The sequence below is a fragment of the Tachyglossus aculeatus genome, chromosome 17 (assembly GCF_015852505.1).
Source record: "Tachyglossus aculeatus isolate mTacAcu1 chromosome 17, mTacAcu1.pri, whole genome shotgun sequence".
Taxonomy (NCBI): Eukaryota; Metazoa; Chordata; class Mammalia; order Monotremata; family Tachyglossidae; genus Tachyglossus; species Tachyglossus aculeatus.
This window is the reverse complement of record NC_052082.1, coordinates 611835-633716: the sequence shown is the minus strand read 5'-3', so window position 1 is coordinate 633716 and position 21882 is coordinate 611835. Positions and strand designations below refer to the sequence as shown.

General features: G+C 49.8%; 1 protein-coding gene across 1 annotated transcript in view; it reads left to right on the top strand.

Moving 5' to 3' along the window:
* TNKS (tankyrase) overlaps positions 1 to 21882 on the top strand; it is a gene marked incomplete at its 5' end in the record, with an annotated part of 115013 nt that overhangs the window by 48435 nt on the left and 44696 nt on the right. The window contains 2 exon segments of the mRNA XM_038758943.1: positions 5991 to 6027; positions 6859 to 6934. Coding sequence (XP_038614871.1) covers positions 5991 to 6027; positions 6859 to 6934 — 113 coding nt within the window.

The following is a 21882-nucleotide window of genomic DNA, read 5'->3' as shown; positions in this document are numbered from 1 at the left end:
GTCGAGCCAAAGGAACCTCTACCGGGTCTAGGCTGAGGGAGTGAGTCTCTTGAGCGCCGCACCCCCCCCCCCCCCCAAACACACACACATGCACATACGCGCACACACGAACACAGACACACACACGCACACACACAGACTCTAGGTTTCTGCAGCAGTGTTAAGGGCAGCAGCAAACCCAAGTTAGCTCGATACTTTACGCTGCTGCCCGGATCATCTTTGTGCAGAAACGCTCGGGGCATGTTACTCCCCTCCTTAAAAATCTCCAGTGGGTGCCAGTCAACCTACGCATCAAGCAAAAACTCCTCACTCTCAGCTTCAAGGCTCTCCTTCACCTCGCCCCCTCATACCTCACCTCCCTTCTCTCTTTCTACAGCCCAGCCCGCACCCTCCGCTTCTCTGCCGCTAGCCTCCTCACTGTACCTCGTTCTCGTCTGTCCTGCTGTCGACCCCCGGCTCACGTCCTCCCCCTGGCCTGGAATGCCCTCCCTCCGCATGTCCCCCAAGCTAGCTTTCTTCTTCCCTTCAAAGCCCTACTGAGAGCTCACCTCCTCGAGGAGGCCTTCACAGACTGAGCCCCCTTTTTCCTCTCCTCCTCCCCATACCCCGCCGCTCTACCTCCTTGTCCTCCCCACAGCACCTGTCTATATGTTTGTACAGATTTATTACTGTATTTTACTTGTACATATTTACTATTCTATTTATTTTGTTAATGATGTGCATCTAGCTTTATCTATGTTTATTCTGATGACTTGACACCTGTTCACATATTTTGTTGTGTGTCTCCCCCTTCTAGACTGTGAGCCCGTTGTTGGGTAGGGACCGTCTCTGTATGTTGCCAAGTTGTACTTCCCAAGTGCTTAGTACAGTGCTCGGCACACAGTAAGCGCTCAATAAATATGATTGAATGAATGAGTGAATGAAAGATAAGTGCTCCGGAACCTGGGGACCCACACATCCAGAGAAATGGTTTTCCTGGCTATGGACCTGCAGAACCCAGAATCAGAAGTTTGGACTGAATCTTGGTAAAACACTTGCTGCACCAACAGGTTGGGTGGCTGGCTGCAATGAGGTTTGGATATGAGCTATGCATTTCCATTTTCCACTCTCCCCATATATCCCCCATTAGCATGAGTCACCCAAGTTGTAAAACGGTTGGAGAAAAATAGCGTGGAATTATGAGCCATTGGGTTTTGTAAACACACCGTTGGCCTGATCTGCCCCACAGGTGATGAATGGCCTTTTGAACCCTCCTTGGCCACAGCTTGTATTCTGACAGATCCTAGGAATTATTTGCCATGTTTTTCATCTAGTTTATTTTGGGAGGGATTTAAGCCTGCCCATGATCTCATTTGCTCGCACAATCTCTTTCAGGTTTTTTTAGAGTGCTAAATTTGGAGCCCATTAAGGCCCCAACTAGCAAAGCAGCCACACCTCCTGACCCCCTACCCGCTTCCAGAGAGAAGCTTCCTTCTGCAGAGTGGGGGAAATAGCCTGGCTTTGCTGGCTGGGTGGGGCCTGGTGAGGGTGTGAATGATGGAAAGGGATCATCTTATATCAAGTTTAAGTGCAAGGTATTGTAACATTCAGGATCGCTGAGGTATTGTTTCATCTTTGGAAAAGTAATTCAAACCACACCATCGCAACGTGAACGGAAGAAGAAGTTATGATGATGAGTCTTTTCAGGAGGCTGTGGAAGCTCACTTTGCTGGCCGATTGTGGGTGATGAGATGGGACAGCAGCTTTCTTCTCTTCCTCTTAAAGCACACCTCGAAGTTGGTCAGTGCCACCCAAACCCCCTGTGCATCTTCAAGCTCTTGGTCTCATCATTAGGATCGTTGTTGTTGTCAGTTACATTTAGGAATTTATTTACTTCCTGGAAACTGATGCAAGATGTTTGGGCCCCAAGGTTGTTTGCTGGCTACAACCCTATCTTGGCCATTTGTTTGAGCATCTTGTAGTGTCATACTGGGGGCTACCAAAGTTCAGTGGACCCCCAGATGGACCTTGATCACCTTTCCTGAGATGCAGTCAAGTCTCCAAGCATGGAGACCAGTCTGCAGCCTTAGCTTGTTCCCTTACAACACTGGGGTCACCTTATGCCTCGCCTTTGTCCTTTTGGGAATTTAGTTCAGGGTATGTCGTATTCTTTCCTACCCTGCCCCCTCAACACCCTCCACATATTGCCTGGAGTGGAAAACCAAACTCATTGCATTTCGGGGGAGAGTAGGAAGGGGAGGAGGGAGAGCTGGTGCCGAGCCGGGGAGCACCTTCTGCCACCCTCTTTGGGACTGTGCCCGTGACTCCCTCCTCTCTTCCCCGTCTGTGGAGCCTCAGGGGCAGTGCGGATGGGTCAGGGCTTCCCGGCATGTTCTGGGGTTCCAGCCGACATCCTCGCTACGTCTGAAGACGCTATGGCGGGACAGTTGACTCTGCATTGTCTCAGCAGTTGCTTCGAGAGGTGGAGCCAGCCAGGGGCAACGGGGGCTTCCAGGGACCAGACCCCCTCCAGTGCCCCGTGGGAATCGTGGTGGCGGAGCAGATGTCCCATCCTGTCATGCCCATTAGTTACCAGTCCATCCCGGGGTGGCTCAGGGCCACTGTGCAGGAGGTGGATGTGGAATTTTTACCACAGTTTAAGAAAGTTCCCAAGGGTTTTCTTTAGTTTCTACCTTGGTGAATGTTCTGTTTAGTAAGTCGTCTGCCATCTATGAAGACACAAGATGTATTTGTAGGTATTTTGGGCAGCAAAACCAGTTTCTACCACAGTTAATAAAGTGGAAGTTGGATCGGGTGCCTGCTCATTTTCTTTAGGTCACCTCTCATCCCCCTTCATCACCTCCCCTCAGAATCCAAAAACCTCCTTTGAGCCATCTATCTTCTCCATTCTGGCAGCTCTGTTCTTGTAGCCCTGTGTGGCAGATGGAGTGCTGGTCTTTTATGTGGACAGACAGGTGGTAATATAATAATAATGGCATTTATTAAGCGCTTACTACGTGCAAAACACTGTTCTAAGTGCTGGGGGGATTACAAGATGATCAGGTTGTCCCACGGGGGGCTCACAGTCTTCATCCCCATTTTACAGATGAGTTAACTGAGGTCCAGAGAAGTGAAGTGACTTGCCCCAAGTCACACAGCTGACAATTGGTGGAACGGGTAGTTACTCTGGAATAGAAAACCCTGCCCAGAGTGTGGCCGACTTGGAGACTGGTCGCCGCTCCAGGAGCCAGGCATTCTCACGAGCCTTGGGGCTGGGATTCCGTGTGCTGCTGGTGTCTGGGGCCAGGACCTGTGAAGGAAGGTTTTAGCTGCCTGCCTCGGGACTTTGGCCCTCGGGCACCAGGCTGGGCGTGGTAGGCAGGAGCAGAGATCAGGATCGGGCCCCCGGTGCGGGAGAGCGAAGCGTAGCAACCCTGGAGTCCATTTGGCAGCAGCCCCCCCCGCTCCCCTGGGCAGGAGGCACCAATGGGGGGGTCGCAGCATGCCAACGATAGACAGGGACCTGGCCCTCGTGAGGAAAACTATCCAGGAGGTGGTGACGGCTGTGAAGACGCCGTACCAGAATGACTTCTTCGAACAGAGCGAGAGTCTCCACGATGTCGTCGTGGGGTTTGCCGCGCTGGTAGAGAATTGGGGTCTGCTCCACTGAGGGCCGAGCGGGGTTGAGGGCCACCCCTCCTGCCCCGCTGCTGGAGATCCTACCTATCCTGCATCGGTCACTGCGGACCCTGAACCGTAGCCACCTTGACGAGATCCTGTGGGAGTTTGGCCTGCAGTTACTGCTGAGGTAGATGACTCTGGTGAACAGGAGGGTGCAGAAACTGCTGGGCGCACTGGACCGGAAGCGGCTGGAAGCACCGTCGCGGATCCTGGAAATCCTAGAAGCCTCAGAACTGCCAAAGAATCTGCTCTCGACGTAAGCTCCCTCAGGAGCAGAGGAGAGAAGGACTTTCTAATAGCAGAACCACATGGTAATAAACGGAGTTATCACAATGAGTATTTCTGTATGATGCTTTGAGCGGCCTGGACTGCAAAGCACTTCTGGTATTACTGGTGGTCATTGCAATGAGGAAACTCATTAATGAGGAAACTATGGTCCTGTGAATCAAGTGACTTGCCAGAGGCCACTCAGCAGGCAAGTGGCAGAATTGGTTCTGTCTCCCATTCCTGTGCTCTGTCCACTAGGTCATAATATCTCTAATGTCTGTCTGTCTCCCCCTCTAGACTATAAGCTAATTGTGGACAGGGAATGTGTCTGAATGTGTTATATTGTACTCTCCCCAGCGCTTGGTACAGTGATTTGCACACAGTAACTGATGGATGGATGGATGAATGAATGAAGAAAAGCAACCTCCCCACAGCCTGAGTCTTGACCCATTGGTGACTAGCTGTCCGGAAGCCACTTGGCCACAAAAATGAGTGGTGGATTAGAAATGGGTGTAACTGAGCCCCGGTGAGATGTATCCTCCCTGCTGGAGGGAGAGGTCTCTCCTGAGCTCCCGTGGCAATTTTCTCCCACAGGAGTGCCCTTCTCGGCTGGGATCAGGGAAGTTTGTTTGACATGAGCATGGGGTCGGGGAAGTGTGGAATCCCCTCCCAGCTGTCTTGGCCCCAAGGTCACTTCTCTGGAAGCCCATAGCCTGGCACCATTTCTGGGATTTAAACGAAGCCTTCAGCCTTAATAGAAACACGCATTCAGAACGTCTACCCTAGGACGAATGAATCGGGAGCCGTCTGGACGGCCGTTCCCCGTTCTCGTCCTCGGGGGAGCAGCCTCCCAGGAGGCCATGCCCACGGCAGTGCCTCCAAGGCTCCCGTGGTCTCTGGACAGTCGGCTTATTCAATCTTGAGAAGAGAAATCTGTTAGGGTATGAGTCTTCATTTTCAGCACCGGGTTTCCTCCATTATTATTGAAATGAGTCGTTTCATTTTTCTCTTGCCCCGTGTCATCAGGCTGATGCCGGAAGGCCTCCAGTGGCCAAGAAATGCTGCTGTAATCTTGGAATCAGGGTCCCCGGGGTCCTCCACGGAGCGTCCTGGGGCACATGCCAGGGGCCCCGAATCGCGCTCAGCTGGAAAAGAAATATCTCTTTGGACTGTCGTCTTGGTTGTGTTGGAAAGGGTCCTGACGCTGCTGAGCGTCCTCTCCCTCCCATTCATTGATGTCACGGAGCCTCCTGCCTTCTTCGGACTGTTGTAGCGTGAAGGGTAGATGCTGCTCGGTGGGCCGCCTCCCATCCCCAGTCTGGGGCTGTAGCTGAGGCCTCCAGCCCAGTGCGGCAGGACCCGGCGGCAGCCCCCGAGAGCCTCACCTCCCCAAGCTTCGGGACACCGTTCCAGTCTCAGCCCTCTCCCTGCCTCCCAGCTCCACTGGGACGGTGGCTTCTGCGAGTCCGATATTGGCAATCTGCTCGGTCCCTGTTAAACCGCCGCATTGCCGATTAGCCAGCGGTGGAAAACAAAGTTTTTCCTGCCTGCCCCAACAAAGACACCAGTGGGTGTTTGGGATTCTCCTGTCACTTGTCCCTTTCGAGAGCCCCACTGCTATGCTTTTTGTCTCGAAATTAATTATGCCGCACAAGTAGCCAGGCGGTGGCCACATGAATAGCCTGAGCGGGGGGTGGGGCCATTGTCTTCGGCTGGGCTGCCACTCTCCGTGTGTGTGTGCGTGTGTGTGTGTGTGTGTGTGTGTGTGTGTTTTTCTGGACTTGACACTTAGCACTCATTGGCTGTCTAGAGGAAGCCATTTCATTTGAGGATTGGACAAGAAGCTGCGTCAGTTTGCTGCCGGTCTCCAAGGCACTGGTGGTGCTGCCCTTCCCGAGCAGGCTCACGTCACGGCTCCCTGGCCCGGCGGGGCGTGGTCTCCGTCTGCCACCGCCGCCGCCGCCACTCGTGCCTCTCCCCGACTCCGCCGCGTCTGCCGCCTGCCGCGTCTCCCCAGCGGTCTCTGCCCGATGCTAACAGCATGATATTTTGTAATCATCTAGGTGAATACAAGAAGGACGAACTCCTGGAAGCTGCTAGGTGAGTGTCTTGACTCCCATTCCGTTCTGGTGGATGTGGTGCTTTGGGCCGGGGGGTGCGGTGATGGTGATACTTGGGGTTGATGATGGGGGTGGTGGGGGGTGCTGGAAGCCAGGCTGACTGTCATTGTCTGCTCGCCGCATATGGGACCGTGCAGATGAGCCGGGGACTTGGCCGTGGGTTAGGAGAAGGCTTCTGACGAGGCGCCGCTTCCAGTCGGGGATGCTTGAGAGGGCGGCGGAAACTGCTTGCGGGAGTCGGATCATTTCTTACGGTGCCCGAGAGCCCCAGGCCCCCTGCTACCTGTCCTCCCCAACCCAGCCCTCCATTGATTGACTTCTCCTGCCCGGCGCCGGCGCAGCGCTTGTAGCTTTATTTTCCTAATTGTTTTCCTCTGCGATGCTTCGTTTTGAGGTCTGAGCAGGGTTGTAAAGTGAAAAATGATATTCAGAAATTGTTTCTTTCAAACCTATTTCTTTCAAAACTCTTTTTAGAGCTTTGATAATTTTAACCAATAACGTTTTCCTTTTTGGTAGCATTTTGGATTTCTGTATGTGGGGGTGGGGGTGTGAATGTGGGTGTATGTCTGTGTATCTGCCTGTCTGTCTCCCAAGATACCAGAATAAAGTTTGTGTGTCCAATCCATCAGACGGCTCGGAGAGCCCTGGCCTGTTTTCCAGGCTAGACCTTATTGTAGCTGAGGGGAATTCATTGGGAAAACTGATAGAACAGAGCCCTGCAGTGGCCACTTCCTTTGGAGTAAACACATTTTTGCTCTGTTCTGAAACTCCTTAATCTTCTCCGATTGAGCTAGTGATTCCCTTTCCGCAGGAGCGGCAATGAAGAGAAACTCATGGCTCTGCTGACTCCTTTGAATGTGAATTGCCACGCAAGTGACGGGCGCAAGGTGAGTCGCTGCCCATAGATACCGTGATCGTTCCCACAAGGAAATCCTGTCCTGTGTGGAGGCAGGTGGAATATCGACCTGTCCCAGAAGGATGGGAGACTGCCGTGGGCAGCGGACGGACGGAAGCAGGCCTGGTACTCCCCGGGGTCGGCCGTTCCAACAGCTCCCTGGGTCTGTGGTTGGATCAGCTCCTTTCATGCCCTTTAAATGTCAGGCACCCTAGGCCCGGACCAGTCTGCCCAGGGGCTGGACAGGGAGAGCACCCCCCTCAATCAGTCAGTCTTGTTTATTGAGCTCTTACTGTGTGCAGAGCACTGTACTGTGCCCTCTTAGTGGCAACGCTCAGGTCTGTGCCTTCCAGTGTTAGGGATTTTGTGGGACTCCGGGGTGGCGGGGCTGACAGACCATTTGAAGACATTCAGATTTCTCAGTTTTCCCCAGTATGGCTTTCCTTGGTGAACCCTGGGAGCTCGTTGCTCATTACGGGGGATAGCCCCAGAAGAGGAAAGCCACCCATCTGCAGGCGGGATATCGACCCGGTTTGAAGGCCCAGTTCATCGCTGCCCTCGCACTCTTGCTGTCTCTTAAAATGATGGCGTTTTGCACCTTCAGTTCCGAGCTGGAGTTCCAACCTTCTCCACCAAGTTTTCTTAAAGAAGACACCCCACTCCAGCAAGGTGTCCACTCGTAAAATGAGAGATTTTTAGTTCTTGGGAAGATAAGGTATTTTAGGAGAATGCTGCGGCTGTTGAGGAAAACGATCACGTGCCTAATCATTAAAGAATGCCTGTTTTGAGTCTCGTGGAGACTGCTTAATTTGTGAAAAGGCACTAGCAGCCTCTTGTGGGAGGCCAGCCGCTTCTCGGCTGACATTTGCTTAAATGACACAAATACGTGTGTTTGTTTTTCAAGAGAAAAATGAGAAGCTATTGCTGGGACTACCATGGTCTCGAGGAAGAGGCAGCCAGCAAGGGCCCTTCTGGCTTTAATGTCACTTTGACATATATGTTCATTCTCCATTTCCAAATGATTCCTTCCTCCTTGCCGGGCTTTCTGCCCCACCCTGTTCTTTGTGGTCTCAGAGCTCCTCCAAGGATGTCCTGGGAGTGGGGAGGTCAATGCCAGCGCTTTAATAATAATAATAATGATGATGGCATTTATTAAGCGCTTGCTATGTGCAAAGCACTTTTCTAAGTGCTAGAGAGGTTACAAGGTGATCAGGTTGTCCCAAGGGGAGCTTACAGTCTTCATCCCCATTTTACAGTTACCTCATCTGTAAAATGGGGATGAAGACTGTGAGCCCCACGTGGGACAACCTGATCACAATGCTCTGCACACAGTAAGCGCTCAATAAATATGATTGATTGATTGATCACCTTGTGTCGCCCCCAGGGCTTAGAACAGTGCTTTGCACATAGTAAGCGCTTAACAAATGCCATCATTATTATTATTACAGATGAGGTAATTGAGGCACAGAGAAGTTAATTGACTTGCCCAAAGTCAAACAGCTGACAATTGGCAGAGTCAATATTTGAACCCATGACCCTGACTCCAAAGCCCATGCTCTTTTCCACTGAGCCACGCTGCTTTAAATCCTGGACCCCGAGGCGCCTGGGCTGGCACCCGGGCCGCCATTTTGCCGACATCTAATGCGAATCGACCCCATTCCAGAGCAGTTCTCTGGGTTTCTCGTCCCTCCCATTTGTTCCTGGTCCATGTGAGGTCTGGCACCGTCCACCTCTGAGCGATGGAACTCGGCCACAATAAAAAGGGCACGAAAGGGTCTGGGATGATAATGGTCCCGGGTGGGGCCGGGACAGCTGAAAAAGCGTCCTGTTGGGGCAGGGTGTGGCCGGCCAGCTGTCCGCTCTTCCTGGGTGGGTTATCCGGTCCTGGAGGACGTGGTGGGTTCAGAGCCTGCTGTCACATCCAGAGCCCAAACTGTGGAGGCCTTTGCCCATGAGGCTGCATCCAGTCCTGCTCCACCGCGCCCCTAGGATTTCCTCCGGCACTCAGCTGTCCCCCAGGTTGCATCTCCAGGGCCTGGACTAGGGAGGGGACCTCGGGAGTGGGAGAGGCTGTCAGCCTGCTGAGAGCCGGGGGCGGGCCTCGCCTTCCCTGGATGCACTCTCAAGTCCTCTTCCACCATCATTGGAGTTGCTGCCATGTGCTGTTCCTGCTGTCTCTCCAACTGCTCTGGGTTCCCTCGTACTTCTTCCCCCAGCGACCCCCTCCCTGAAGCGCACAAGTTAAAGAAGCCCACCCTATCTCTCCCTCCAGCCACCCTCACCCCATCCTCGGCCCCATCTCCCCATTCCCCCTTTTAGACTTCCCCCTTTTAGACTGTGAGCCCACTGTTGGGTAGGGACTGTCTCTATATGTTGCCAATTTGTACTTCCCAAGCGCTGAGTACAGTGCTCTGCACACAGTAAGCGCTCAATAAATACGATTGATGATGATGATCTCCCAACCACCACCCCAAAAACCCCCTGGTTAAAGGCCCCCACCCGTTCTGTCTGTCCTGACTCCCTCAGTGCCCCCCAGGTTAAAGAGCCACACCCTGTCTGTCCCTCCACCTTCACCCTACCTCCTTCCCTGCCCATAGCCCCTTGTAATATGTGCTTGAGCAGCATTTTAAAGGGCAATTGAGAAAAGCATCCTACTCTACTTTTGGGGTTTTGAGTTTAGACAAATAAGGAATTTTCCATTTTCTCCCTTTTCTTTAACCACATCGAAGAATATGGTGATCCAGTGAGGTTTATTGCACACCTCAGATACTGGCGCAAAACGGAATCGTGCTCCGTGCAGTTCCGATCACGTGAACAGTGAGCGCAGTAGCCCTCCAGAAAGGATGATTAGCATTTCTCTATAATGAAAATTGAGTGGGAAAGGAAAGAATTAAACAAACATTTACAGGGCTTTATTGAAATGCTGATGACATGGAGGGTCGTTCGGAAGCGTCCAACTGTACCGAAAGATCCAATGCCGTTTTACAAATGACAGCTAAATCACACTGATATTTCTGCATTCCCCTGGTTTTTAACTTAGAGCTGTGGAAGGCCGGTGGCGGGGTCGGGCTAGCAGCCGGCCTTGGCCCTGAGATTGTAAGTTCGGACTGGCGGCTTAAGCAGTTGGGTGGGAGGCCTCCCTCCTACCTGAGCGGTGTTGTTGCACCCCTTCTTTTAGAGTGCACAGGCGGGCCAGGCACTCAGGCAAGGAGCGGGTGGCGGTCAGGTTCTTGTGTATCTCAGACTACAACACTGTCACTATTGTTGCTTGAAGAGCCTGGTGGCTGTCAAACCGCTAGCTCCTGAAGTGGCAGAGGCTGGAGCCACTTCTGTTTCTGAGAGTTCCGGGCCTAAGAATGCTGCACCTCCATCTAAAAGTGTATGAGCATGTTGGATGGGGTGTGTGGGGATTTGGTTTGTTTTTTTTGAAACTTGAGAATCTCCTGTATTGCCAAGTGGGCTTACACTCCCTCTCTAGACTGTAAGCTCATTGTGGGCAGGGAATGTTTTGTTGATCACTCGAGCACTCAGTATAGTGCTCTGTACACAGTAAGTGCTCCATTAGAACAATTGATTCAGTTCTAGTGCTGCCTCGGCATCTCTAGATAGGCTGTGATTCCAGCCCTTGCAACTTGAAGTGCGAGCGCCCTTTCCTCAGTTCCTTCTCCCACTTTTGAGTTTGCAGGGACCAGGGTTCTTTCTGGAGATCCTGTGGGGTCACGTCATAGGCAAATGATCCAAATATTTGATGCCTAAATTTTGGCCAAGCCGACAAACCTCCAGCTGTCCGGAGACCTGACATCTGGACTATTTACGAGAGATCCTTCAGTGGCCGACCACAGCCCGACTCTAATGTTCCGGAGTTGTCTGTGGAATAAAGTCTTTTTGAACAACTGAAAATGCTTGAAGATCAGAAAGACAGTTCCCTCTAGAGATACCCCAGACAAGCCAGGCCCAGAGCCGGGCTCCTCACGGTGACCAACTCTTCAACGATACTGTCCAGCAGGACTCAGCCACGTCATCCCCGCCACCCACCCACCCACACTTTATAGGTTTGCCCATTGCTGGCAAACCTGGCCCTAATATTGTAAACCGAGGCTGGGACCAGTTCTTCTGCTGTTAGATGTTATCAATAAATATGAGTGAATGAATGAATGAATCAAGTTTCCAGGACCAGGCTCTGCTCCCAGGAGGGGTTCAGTGACTGCTGCTTTTGGTGATGACGATGAGGAAGTCGATGGCAACTCCTCCCCCAAGCCACCTGAGCCAGCTTTGAGAGTCCCTGCTCTGGCTGCCGCCTCACAAACCCCCCAAACCCTCCCTGACCATTTTCCACCTGTCTGACACCCGGGCTGTCCCAGACCAATCAGGACTCCTTTCAATTAGAAATTTATAATGTCTATATTGGGTCATTTCTGTAAACGGACGAATAAGAGCCAGGGAACTTAAGTCTCCAGCCCCCCTAAAAGGTCTTTGCACCGTTTGGATAACAAGCCCATCTGTGCAGCCCTCCAGATTAATGATCTTCAAAGATGGGTTCTAATCCCGGCTCCGCAATGTGCCTACAGTGTGACCTTGGGCAAGTCAGTTTACTTTTCTGTGCCTCAGTTACCTCATCTGTAAAATGGGGATTGTGATTATGAGCCCCCCATGGGACAAGGATTGTGTCCAATCTGATTTGCTTGTATCCACCCCAGTGCTTAATACAGTACCTAGCGCATAGTAAGCACTTAACAGATTCCATAATAATAATAATAATATTAGAGAAGCAGCATGGCTCAGTGGAAAGAGCTTGGGCTGGGGAGCCAGAGGTCGTGGGTTCTAATCCCGGCTCCGCCACTTGTCAGCTTTGTGACCTTGGGCAAGTCACTTAACTTCTCTGGGCCTCAGTTATCTGTAAAATGGAGATGAAGACTATGAGCCCCTCCTGGGCAAACTGATTACCTTTTATCTACCCCAGCACTTAGAACAGTGCTTGACATGTAATAAGAGCTTAGCAAATACCAACATTATTATTATTATTATTATTAATAATAATAATAAAAATAATAATAATAATGATTGATGAGGCTTCAGATGAAGTCCTGCTGCCCTGCCTCTTTGGGGACTAAAAAGCAGTCATCTCCCAGGGAGAGAAGGTGGAAGGTTTCGGGCTCCTCTGCTTGACCTTGAATTTGTGCTTGCTGCTAGACTCAGTGTCGGCCTTTAGCAGTCGGTCCCACGTAGGTCACTGGGTGGTGAGTGTCACCCCTGGATTGTTTGCTTGGTCCAGTTTGGTTAGGGGATCCCGGCAAGCCACACTGTGGCCTCCTCCGTCTTCCAGAGATTTGGGGAGGGCACCACTGGAAGCAGCTTGGCCTAGTGGAAGGAGCATGGGCTTGGGAGTCGGAAGGCATGGGTTCTAATCCCAGCTCCGCCACTTTTCTGCTGTGTGACCTTGGGCAAGCCACTTCACTTCTCTGTGCCTCAGTTACCTCATCTGTAAAATGGGAATTAAGAATATGAGCCCCTTGTGGGACAACCTGATTGCCTTGTATCTACCCCAGTGCTTAGAACAGTGTTTGGCACATAGTAAGGGCTTAACAAGTGCCATAATTGTGAATTATTATTATTTATTATTATTACTGGCTTGGCTGAGGTCATGTCACCAAAGGCTTCGCTGGGTCTGGGACCCAGGCTTTCCAACTCCCAGTCCATTGCTTCACCAGGTCACGCTGCTGCCGCCACCCTAAAGAAATAGGTAATCTATTTTCTGTACACCATTCATTTGTTGAGGGTGATGTTTATACCACCTCACCCCCCAACACACCCACACTCACTCACAACTTCCAGCTGACTTGAGTTCCTGGCCAGGAACCAATCATTCAATCAATCAGTGGTATTCACTGAGCACTTACCTTATGCAGAGCACTATACTAAGTGCTTGGGAGAATTCAGTACAGTTAGTAGACAGAATCCCTGCCCTCGGGGAGCTTACATTCTAACAGGGCAGACCAAAAAAAAAGGGAAAGCAGTAGAGTGCAAGGATATGTACTTAAGTGGGATAGAGTGGGAAATACCCAAGTCCTTAGAGGTGGGACCAAGTGCATGAAAGGGGCAGTAGGGAGGGAAAATAGGGTCGAGGGAAGGAGAGCTTGGTTTGGGAAGGCTTCATGAAGGAGATGTGATTTCAGTCTGGCTTTGGAGATGGGTAGAATGCTGGTCTCTCGGCTCTGTAGGCAGAGGGAATTCCAGATAGGAGGGCTGGTGTGAGAAAAGGGTCTAGGGCAGCTGAAGTGAGGCTGAGGGACAGTGAGTAGTTTGGTATAAGAAGTGAAGTGTGTGGGCTGGATTGTAGTGGGAGAGGACCGAGGATAAGTAGTGAGGAAAGAAATGATTAAGGGCCATGAATCTAGTGGTGAGGAATTTGTGCTTGATGAGGAGGAGAAGAGGAGATTAAGGGCCATGAATCTAATGGTGAGGAATTTGTGCTAGATGAGGAGACTTCCCAGACTGAGCCCCCTCCTTCCTCTCTCCCTCCCCATCCCCCCGCCCTACCTCCTTCCCTTCCACAGCACCTGTATATATGTTTGTACAGATTTATTACTCTATTTTACTTGTACATATTTACTATTCTATTCATTTTATTTTGTTAATACATTTTGTTTTGTTGTCTCTCTCCTCCTTCTAGACTGTGAGCCCGTTGTTGGGAAGTATAAGTTGGCGACATATTGAGACAGTCCCTACCCAACAACGGGCTCACAGTCTAGGAGGGGGACTCGACCAAAAAGGACCAGAACAAAAAGTTAATGATTGATTGAGACAATTGATTATATAATAATAATAATAATGGCATTTATTAAGCACTTACTATGTGCAAAGCACTGTTCTAAGCGCTGGGGTGGTTACAAGGTGATCAGGTTGTCCCACGGGGGACTCACAGTCTTCATCCCCATTTTACAGATGAGGTAACTGAGGCACAGAGAAGTTAAGTGACTTGCCCAAAGTCACACAGCTGACAATTGGCGGAGCTGGGATTTGAACCCTTGACCTCTGACTCCAAAGCCCATGCTCTTTCCACTGAGCCACGCTGCTTCTCTGTATATATATATATATATATATATATATATATATATAATATATATATTTGTACAGATTTATTACTCTATTTTACTTGTACATATTTACTATTCTATTCATTTTGTTAATGATGTGCATATATCTCCTCACTGTACCTCGTTCTCGCCTGTCCCGCCGTCGACCCCCAGCCCACGTCATCCCCCGGGCCTGGAATGCCCTCCCTCTGCCCCTCCGCGAAGCTAGCTCTCTTCCTCCCTTCAAGGCCCTGCTGAGAGCTCATCTCCTCCAGGAGGCCTTCCCAGACTGAGCCCCTTCCTTCCTCTCCCCCTCGTCCCCCTCTCCATCCCCCCATCTTACCTCCTTCCCTTCCCCACAGCACCTGTATATATGTATATATGGTTGTACATATTTATTACTCTATTTATTTATTTATTTTACTTGTACATTTCTATCCTATTTATTTTATTTTGTTGGTATGTTTGGTTCTGTTCTCTGTCTCCCCCTTTTAGACTGTGAGCCCACTGTTGGGTAGGGACTGTCTCTATGTGTTGCCAATTTGTACTTCCCAAGCGCTTAGTACAGTACTCTGCACATAGTAAGTGCTCAATAAATACGATTGATTGATTGATTGATTGATTGATATAGCTTTAATTCTATTTGTTTTGATGGGACATGGGACACATGGGACAGGGACTGTGTCCAACCAGATTTGCTTGTATCCACTCCAGCGCTTAATAGAGTGCCTGGCACATGCTTAACAAATACCATAATTATTATTACTACTATTATTATGACTCGCAGATTATCTTATTGGTACAAAAACAGCCTTTGACTGTTGATTAGCAATTGCTCAATCAGTCAATCAGTGATATTTACTGAGCACTTCCTGTGTGCAGAGCACCGTTCTAGGAACTTGGAAGAGTACAGCACAACAGAATCAGCAGACACGTTCCCTTCCCATAACGAGTTTACAATCTGGAGGACTGTTGAGATCAGTTTGCCTCCAGCACCATGAAGTCTCCTGACTATAGTAATTACTTGGAGTGAAGTTTTGCTCTGGACAAATTCTTAAGGTTTCTGCACTTCGGTGGATCACAGTCCAACCACCCTACAGCCTCTCAGCTACCAAACCATTTCTAGGGGAAGTGTCATTTTAGGTGAAGACAAGCAGAATAGGGCATGAAAGGCTTTTCCTGGGTAAGACATTGGGCCTGAGAATTCATCTGAAGCTTCTGATTTCTGGCTCCCGAAGCCCTGTTTAAATGGCAGGATTGACAGAACTCAGTGGATCTGGCGCTTGGAACCAACTATTCCAGCTATTTTAAGAGGGTCATCGGCAGTTTTTCCGTGAATTGCCATAGAACTGCTTATTTGTTGGATGCAGTTCTAGTGTGAAGACCTGAGGACTGTTGCTGTAGGTGTATTAGTGGGTGAAAGACGAGGTCTTCCTTAGCCTTGTTTTGCCCCCAAATTCCCCTGAAGAGGTGATGCAAGTGAAAGAAACCTCAGTGGCCCGGCCCCAGGATGACCCGTGGGGGACGCAGGTGGCCAACGCCCTTCCCACAGTTGAGGGGTGTCAGAAAGTCATCATCAGGCCCACGTTTCAACCCTTTCTCTCTCACTCTGAGCCTGAGAAGGGGAAAACAAGGGCCTGCCCAGAATTCATGTTGAATCAAATTGGCATTTGAGGGTTTGTTGGTTTTTTATTCATTCAGTCGTATTTATTGAGCACTTACTGTGTGCAAAGCACTGCTTGGGAGAGTATAATCTAACAATAAACAAAAACACATTTCCTGCCCAAAATGAGCTTACAGAAGTATGTGCCGGGCACTGTGTTAAGCTTTGAGGTAATAAGATAATCAGGTTGGACACAGTCCATCTCCCAAGTTCAGTTCACTAAGACTGTGAATCCCCATTTTACAGATGAAGTAACGGAGGCAGAGAGAAGTTAAGTGGCGTGCCCAAGATCTCACAGCAGACGAGTGGCGGAGCCAGAATTAGAACCCAGATCCTCAGACTCCCAGGCCTGGGCTCTTTCCACTAGACCACACTGCTTCTTAAAGGATCTCTGTGGGTTTCTTGTTCTCTCCTCTGTCCCCCACAACCACCCTAAGCTTAACACACCCACCACGTGAAGAAAGTAATCAGTTCCTTCCAGCCTTTCTTACAAATCAGTCAGTCCATGAGTGGTATTTATTGAGCACTTACCATGTGCAGAGCACTGTCCTAAACGCTTGGGAGAATACGATATACCAGACACATTCCCTGGCCACAACAAGCTTACAGTCCAGACATATAGTTAATATACGTAAATTACGAATAATGTGGACATAAGTGCTGTGTAAAACTTCCTGGAGTAGTAGTACAGGGAGAATCAGGTTCCTTCCTTTGGGACCCGCCCCATCTTTTGCTGGGGAGTGGTAATGAACTGAGGCGCTTCCTCCGCCTTCTATCTCTCCTTGACGCTGCCAACCTCCTGCTCCACCCCACCTCGCCCACTCACCAACTTGGTCACGCCCTCAACCTCATCACCTCCTACCGCTGCACTATCTCCACCCTCGCCAACTTTGAAATCCCTCTCTCTGATCATAACCTCCTCACCTGCCTCCTCACTCACACTCCTCCCCCCCGTAAATCTGTATTACTACCCCACAGAGACCTCCGCTCTCTCGACCCCATCCATCTCTCTCGGTGCATCACACCCCACCTCGCCTCCCTATCCTCTCTACCCACTCTTGATGACAGATTACTGCTCTCAACTCCATCCTCTGTACTCAACTCGCTTGGTCCCCTTTCCCTTCATCGCTCTCACACCACTAACCCACAGCCTTGGATCACAGCCACTGTCCGTCTCCTTCGCTCTTACGTTTGAGCTGCTGAACGCTGCTGGCAAAACTTTAAACACCAAGACAACCTTGTTCACTTTAATTTTATGCTTTCCTGCCTTAACTCTGCCCCTCCTCTGCCAGACAGAATTATTTTTCTTCCTTTATTGATACCCATGCTCATCACCCCCATCAACTGTTCTGGACATTTAACTCCCTTCTCAGGTCCCCTGTTCCTCCCCCCTCCTCCATCCCTCACCCCCAACGATCTGGCCTCCTACTTCATTAGTAAAATTAACACCATCAGATCTGAGCTCCCAAAGTCACCCCTCCCCGTTCTCCATCCCCCCCACTCTCAACCCTCTCTGCTACTTTCCCATCCTTCCCGGCAGTATCTTCAGATGAGATCTCCTCCCTCCTCTCAAGTGCCACCCCATCCACCTGTGCTTCGGATCCCGTTCCCTCTCATCTTATGAAAACTCTCGCCCCTTCCCTCTTCCCCTCCTTAACTTCCATCTTCAACCGCTCGGTCGCCACTGGTTCCTTCCCCTCTGCCTTCAAACATGCCCACATTTCCCTCATCCTAAAAAAAAACCCTCTCTTGAATCCATTGCCCTTTCTAGTTATCGTCCTATCCCCCTCCTACCCTTCCTTTCCAAACTCCTAGAATGAGTCGTCTAAACTCGCTGCCTCAAATTCCTCAACTCCCAAATCTCTCCTAGACATCCTCCAAATCTGGCTTCCATCCCCTACACTCCACCAAAACTGCCCTATCAAAGGTTACCAGTGACCTCCTTCTTGGCAAAACCAATGGCTTCTACTCTATCCTACTCCTCCTCGACCTCTCAGCTGCCTTCGACACTGTGGACCACCCCCTTCTCAACACGCTATCCAACCTTGGCTTCACAGACTCCATCCTCTCCTGATTCTCCTCTTATCTCTCTGGCCATTCATTCTGTCTCCTTTGCGGGCTCCTCCTCCCTCTCCCATCCACTTACTGTAGGGGTTCCTGAAGGATCAGTTCTTGGTCCCCTTCTGTTCTCCATCTATACTCACTCCCTTGGTGAACTCATTCACTCCCATGGTTTCAACTATCATCTCTACGCCGATGACACCCAAATCTACATCTCCATCCCTGTTCTCTCTCCCTCCCTCCAGGCTCGTATCTCCACCTGCCTTCAGGACATCTCCAACTAGATGTCTGCCCACCATCTAAAACTCAACATGTCCAAGACTGAGCTCCTTATCTTCCCTCCCAAACCCTGTCCTCTCCCTGACTTTCCCGTCACTGTTGACAGCACTACCGTCCTTCCCGTCTCACAAGTCCGCAACCTTTGTGTCATCCTTGACTCCGCTGTCTCATTCACCCCACACATCCAATCCGTCACCAAAACCTGGAGGTCTCACCTCCACAACATCACCAAGATCCACCCTTTCCTCTCCATCCAAACCGCTACCTTGCTGGTTCAGTCTCTCATCCTATCCCGACTGGATTACTGCATCAGCCTCCTTTCTGATCTCCCATCCTCCTGTCTCTCCCCGCTTCAGTTTATACTTTTTCATTCATTCATTCAATCAATTAATCAATCAATCTTATTTATTGAGCGCTTACTGTGTGCAGAGCACTGTACTAAGTGCTTGGAAAGTACAAACTAGCGCTTAGAGAAGCAGCATGGCTCAGTGGAAAGAGCCCGGGCTTTGGAGTCAGAGGTCATGGGTTCAAATCCTTGCTCTGCCAATTGTCAGCTGTGTGACTTTGGGCAAGTCACTTAACTTCTCTGGGCCTCAGGTACCTCATCTGTAAAATGGGGATTAAGACTGTGAGCCCCCCGTGGGACAACCTGATCACCTTGTAACCTCCCCAGCGCTTAGAACAGCGTTTTGCACATAGCGCTTAATAAATGCCATCATTAGTAGTATTATTATTACAAGTCAGCAACATATAGAGATGGTCCCTACCCAGTAACGGGCTCACGGTCTAGAACAGGGAGACAGACAACAAAACAAAACATGTAGACTGCCTGGATTATCTTTGTAAAGAAACGCTTTGGGCATGTCACTTCCCTCCTTAGAAATCGCCAGTGGATGCCCGTCAGCCTTCAAATCAAGCAAAAACTACTCACTCTCGGCTTCAAGGCTGTCCATCAGCTCACCCCCTCCTACCTCACTTCCCTTCTCTCCTTCTACAGCCCAGCCCACACACTCCACTCCTCTGCCACTAACCTCCTCACTGTACCTCATTCTCACCTGTCCCGCTGTTGACCCCTGACCCACATCCTACCTCTGGCCTGGAATGCCCTCCCTCCACACATCTGCAAAACTAGCTCTCTTCCTCCCTTCAAAGCCCTACTGAGAGCTCACCTCCTCCAGGAGGCCTTCCCAGACTGAGCCCCCTTTTTTCTCTCCTCCTCCTCCCCTCTCCCACCTCCCCCCTCCCTCTGCCCTACCCTTTTCCCCTTTCCCACAGCACTTGTATATATTTGTACATATTTATTTCTCTACTTTATTTGTACATATTTATTATTCTATTTTATTAATGATGTGTATATAGCTATAATTCTATTTATTCTGATGGTATTGACGCCTGTCTACTTGTTTTGTTCTGTTGTATGTCTCCCCCTTCTAAACTGTGAGCCCGTTGTTGGGTAGGGACGGTCTCTATATGTTGCCGATTTGTACTTCCCAAGGGCTTAGTACAGTGCTCTGCACACAGTAAGTGCTCAATAAATATGAATGAATGCCCACATCCCCTGACAATTGCTGAGGTCATTGATGGATCAATGGTATTTACTGAGTGGTTTCTGTGTGCAGAGGTCATGATTTTACCTGCTGGGGTGATCAGGATCTGGAAGTTTTACTAGAATTTCATTCTGTAGTGCCAAAGAGGAGGTGAGGGGAGGTTAGGAGTATTTCAAACCCATTTGTAGGGCATGTGGCTTTGAAGTTTGTTTTGAACAGAAATGAATTGTAGAGGTGGCGTTTCTCTGGGGATTGTGAAAAAATGGAGAAGAAAGAAGGTACCGGGTTTGCCGCACTGCTCCCGGGGCAGGAAACAACTCTGAACAGGATGATGATGACAAAGATCTGGGAGCCCCCACGGCCTGCTCTTGGAATAGTTCCTTGTGGGAATGGCATGCCAGTGGCACGGTTCTTCACTTACTTCCTGCCTGGGCACTCGGGGCGCTTTGCTGAGCTCACAGTATGTATTCAGTAAATACTCTAGTTTGGCTGATTGATTTTTGCGAGGGTTGTATTCCCACTGATTCCCTTGATCATCATAGTGAACGTGACTGGATGCGTGCAGCCGTTGCTACAGCTGGAGCAGCTGATCAGACCTGGGTTCGAACAGTTCCTGGCTCTGTCACTTGCCTACTGTGTGACCTTGGGCAAGTCAGCTTCTCCCGACCTCAGTGTCCTCATCCATAAAATGGGGATTCGGTGCCTGTTCTCCCTCGTACTTGGACTGGGCTCCCCATGTGGGACAGGAACCGTGTCCAACCTGATTACCTTGGATCTATCCCAGTGCATAGTAGACCTGGCTCTCTATTGAGCCCTTAACAAATGTTGCAATCATTATTTTTATTAATAGTAGCCAAACAAGTGCACAGGAAGCACAAATGTCAATTTGCTTTCCTCCTCCAACGTGAATCATTCGATAGTCTTTGCCGAGCACGTCCTGGGAGACCAAGTACCATGCATTGCAGAGGATGGCCAGGAGAAAGTCCAGTAGAACCGATCGATCTCTGCCCTCGCAACAACACTGTCCTGGTTCCAAGTGGGAGTAGGGCAGCAGCTGGATGGTAAGCCCCTAGAGGACAGGCATCCCTTCCTTGCACTTAGCACAGCTCTACTACTAGCGTTTTGGTGCCGGGCAGCGCCCGCAAGGCTCTGTCCTCGGGTTAGCCTGTTTCATCAGGATGGACCCTGCTTAATAGTAAGTAGCAGGGGAAATGAGAGCCCAAATCATGAACGATTGCCCAATTTACTTGAATTGAGAGCACTTTTGAAAATAGAGGCATTCCTCTCTCAGATCTGGGTGGCTCACTGACCCTTTTTTTGATCAAATGCAATCCGAACAAATTCCAACACGTGGGGGCCTTTGGTTCTCCCTCATTCTATTCCACTGTGCCTCAGAAGCTTTAATTTTTAGTGTATCCTGCTGGATATTGGCTCACTCGATCATCCTCTTCAAACGGCAGCGTTATCTTTGAAAATCTGTTCTAGAAAACCCTTTTTTCCAAATCTCTAAAAATATAGCCCACCAAGACCCCCTTTTGAAGGCTCCAAAAATGATACTGGTTAACTACAAAATAGCAGGTATTTCAGATGCAAACCTTTTGAAGGCTGCAAAAATGATATTGGTTAACTACAAAATAGCAGGTATTTCAGATGCAAACCGTTTGAAGTCTCCAAAAATGATACCGACAAACTACAAAATAGTAGATATTTCAGATGCAAAGATTGTATTTAATTTTTTTTTGAAGTGCTTTTAACTTTAAATTGAGGCATTAGAGAAATACTCTACAGTTAAAGGTTCTCTCACCTGATGAAAATCTGGGAGGTAAAATGACTTTGATCACCGGATTTGCTTCATAGTGAAGAAAGCGTCTGTAGACGAATGCAGAGGAGGCTGGGATTTTAACTTTTTTCATTAAAGGTTGACAAGAATCACTGCAGTCTAACGAGCATTTGGATAAATTTTTGCCTGTGGCCCCTTCTCAGAGCCAAACTCGTTCTCTCTGCAGGCCAGCATTTTTGGCAGCCAGACCAAAATCAAATGCCCCCTTGGGAAATGACTGCTCCCGGTACTGTTCCTCTTCCAGCATTTTCTATAGTCTTGTGTTTGCTCCCCTTGACGTGGACTGTTAGCAGGGGGAAAAAAAAGAAGAGTTGGCGGTATATCTCATTGCAAACTGATTTCTTGAGATTTCCCCCAGTCGCCCAAGCTTCAGTCCCTTAGGCTGGAAGCTCTGTGTGGGGCAGGAACTGATTGTGACCTGATTATCCTCTATCTACCCCAGTGATTACTACAGTACTTCGCATCAGAACAGTACCC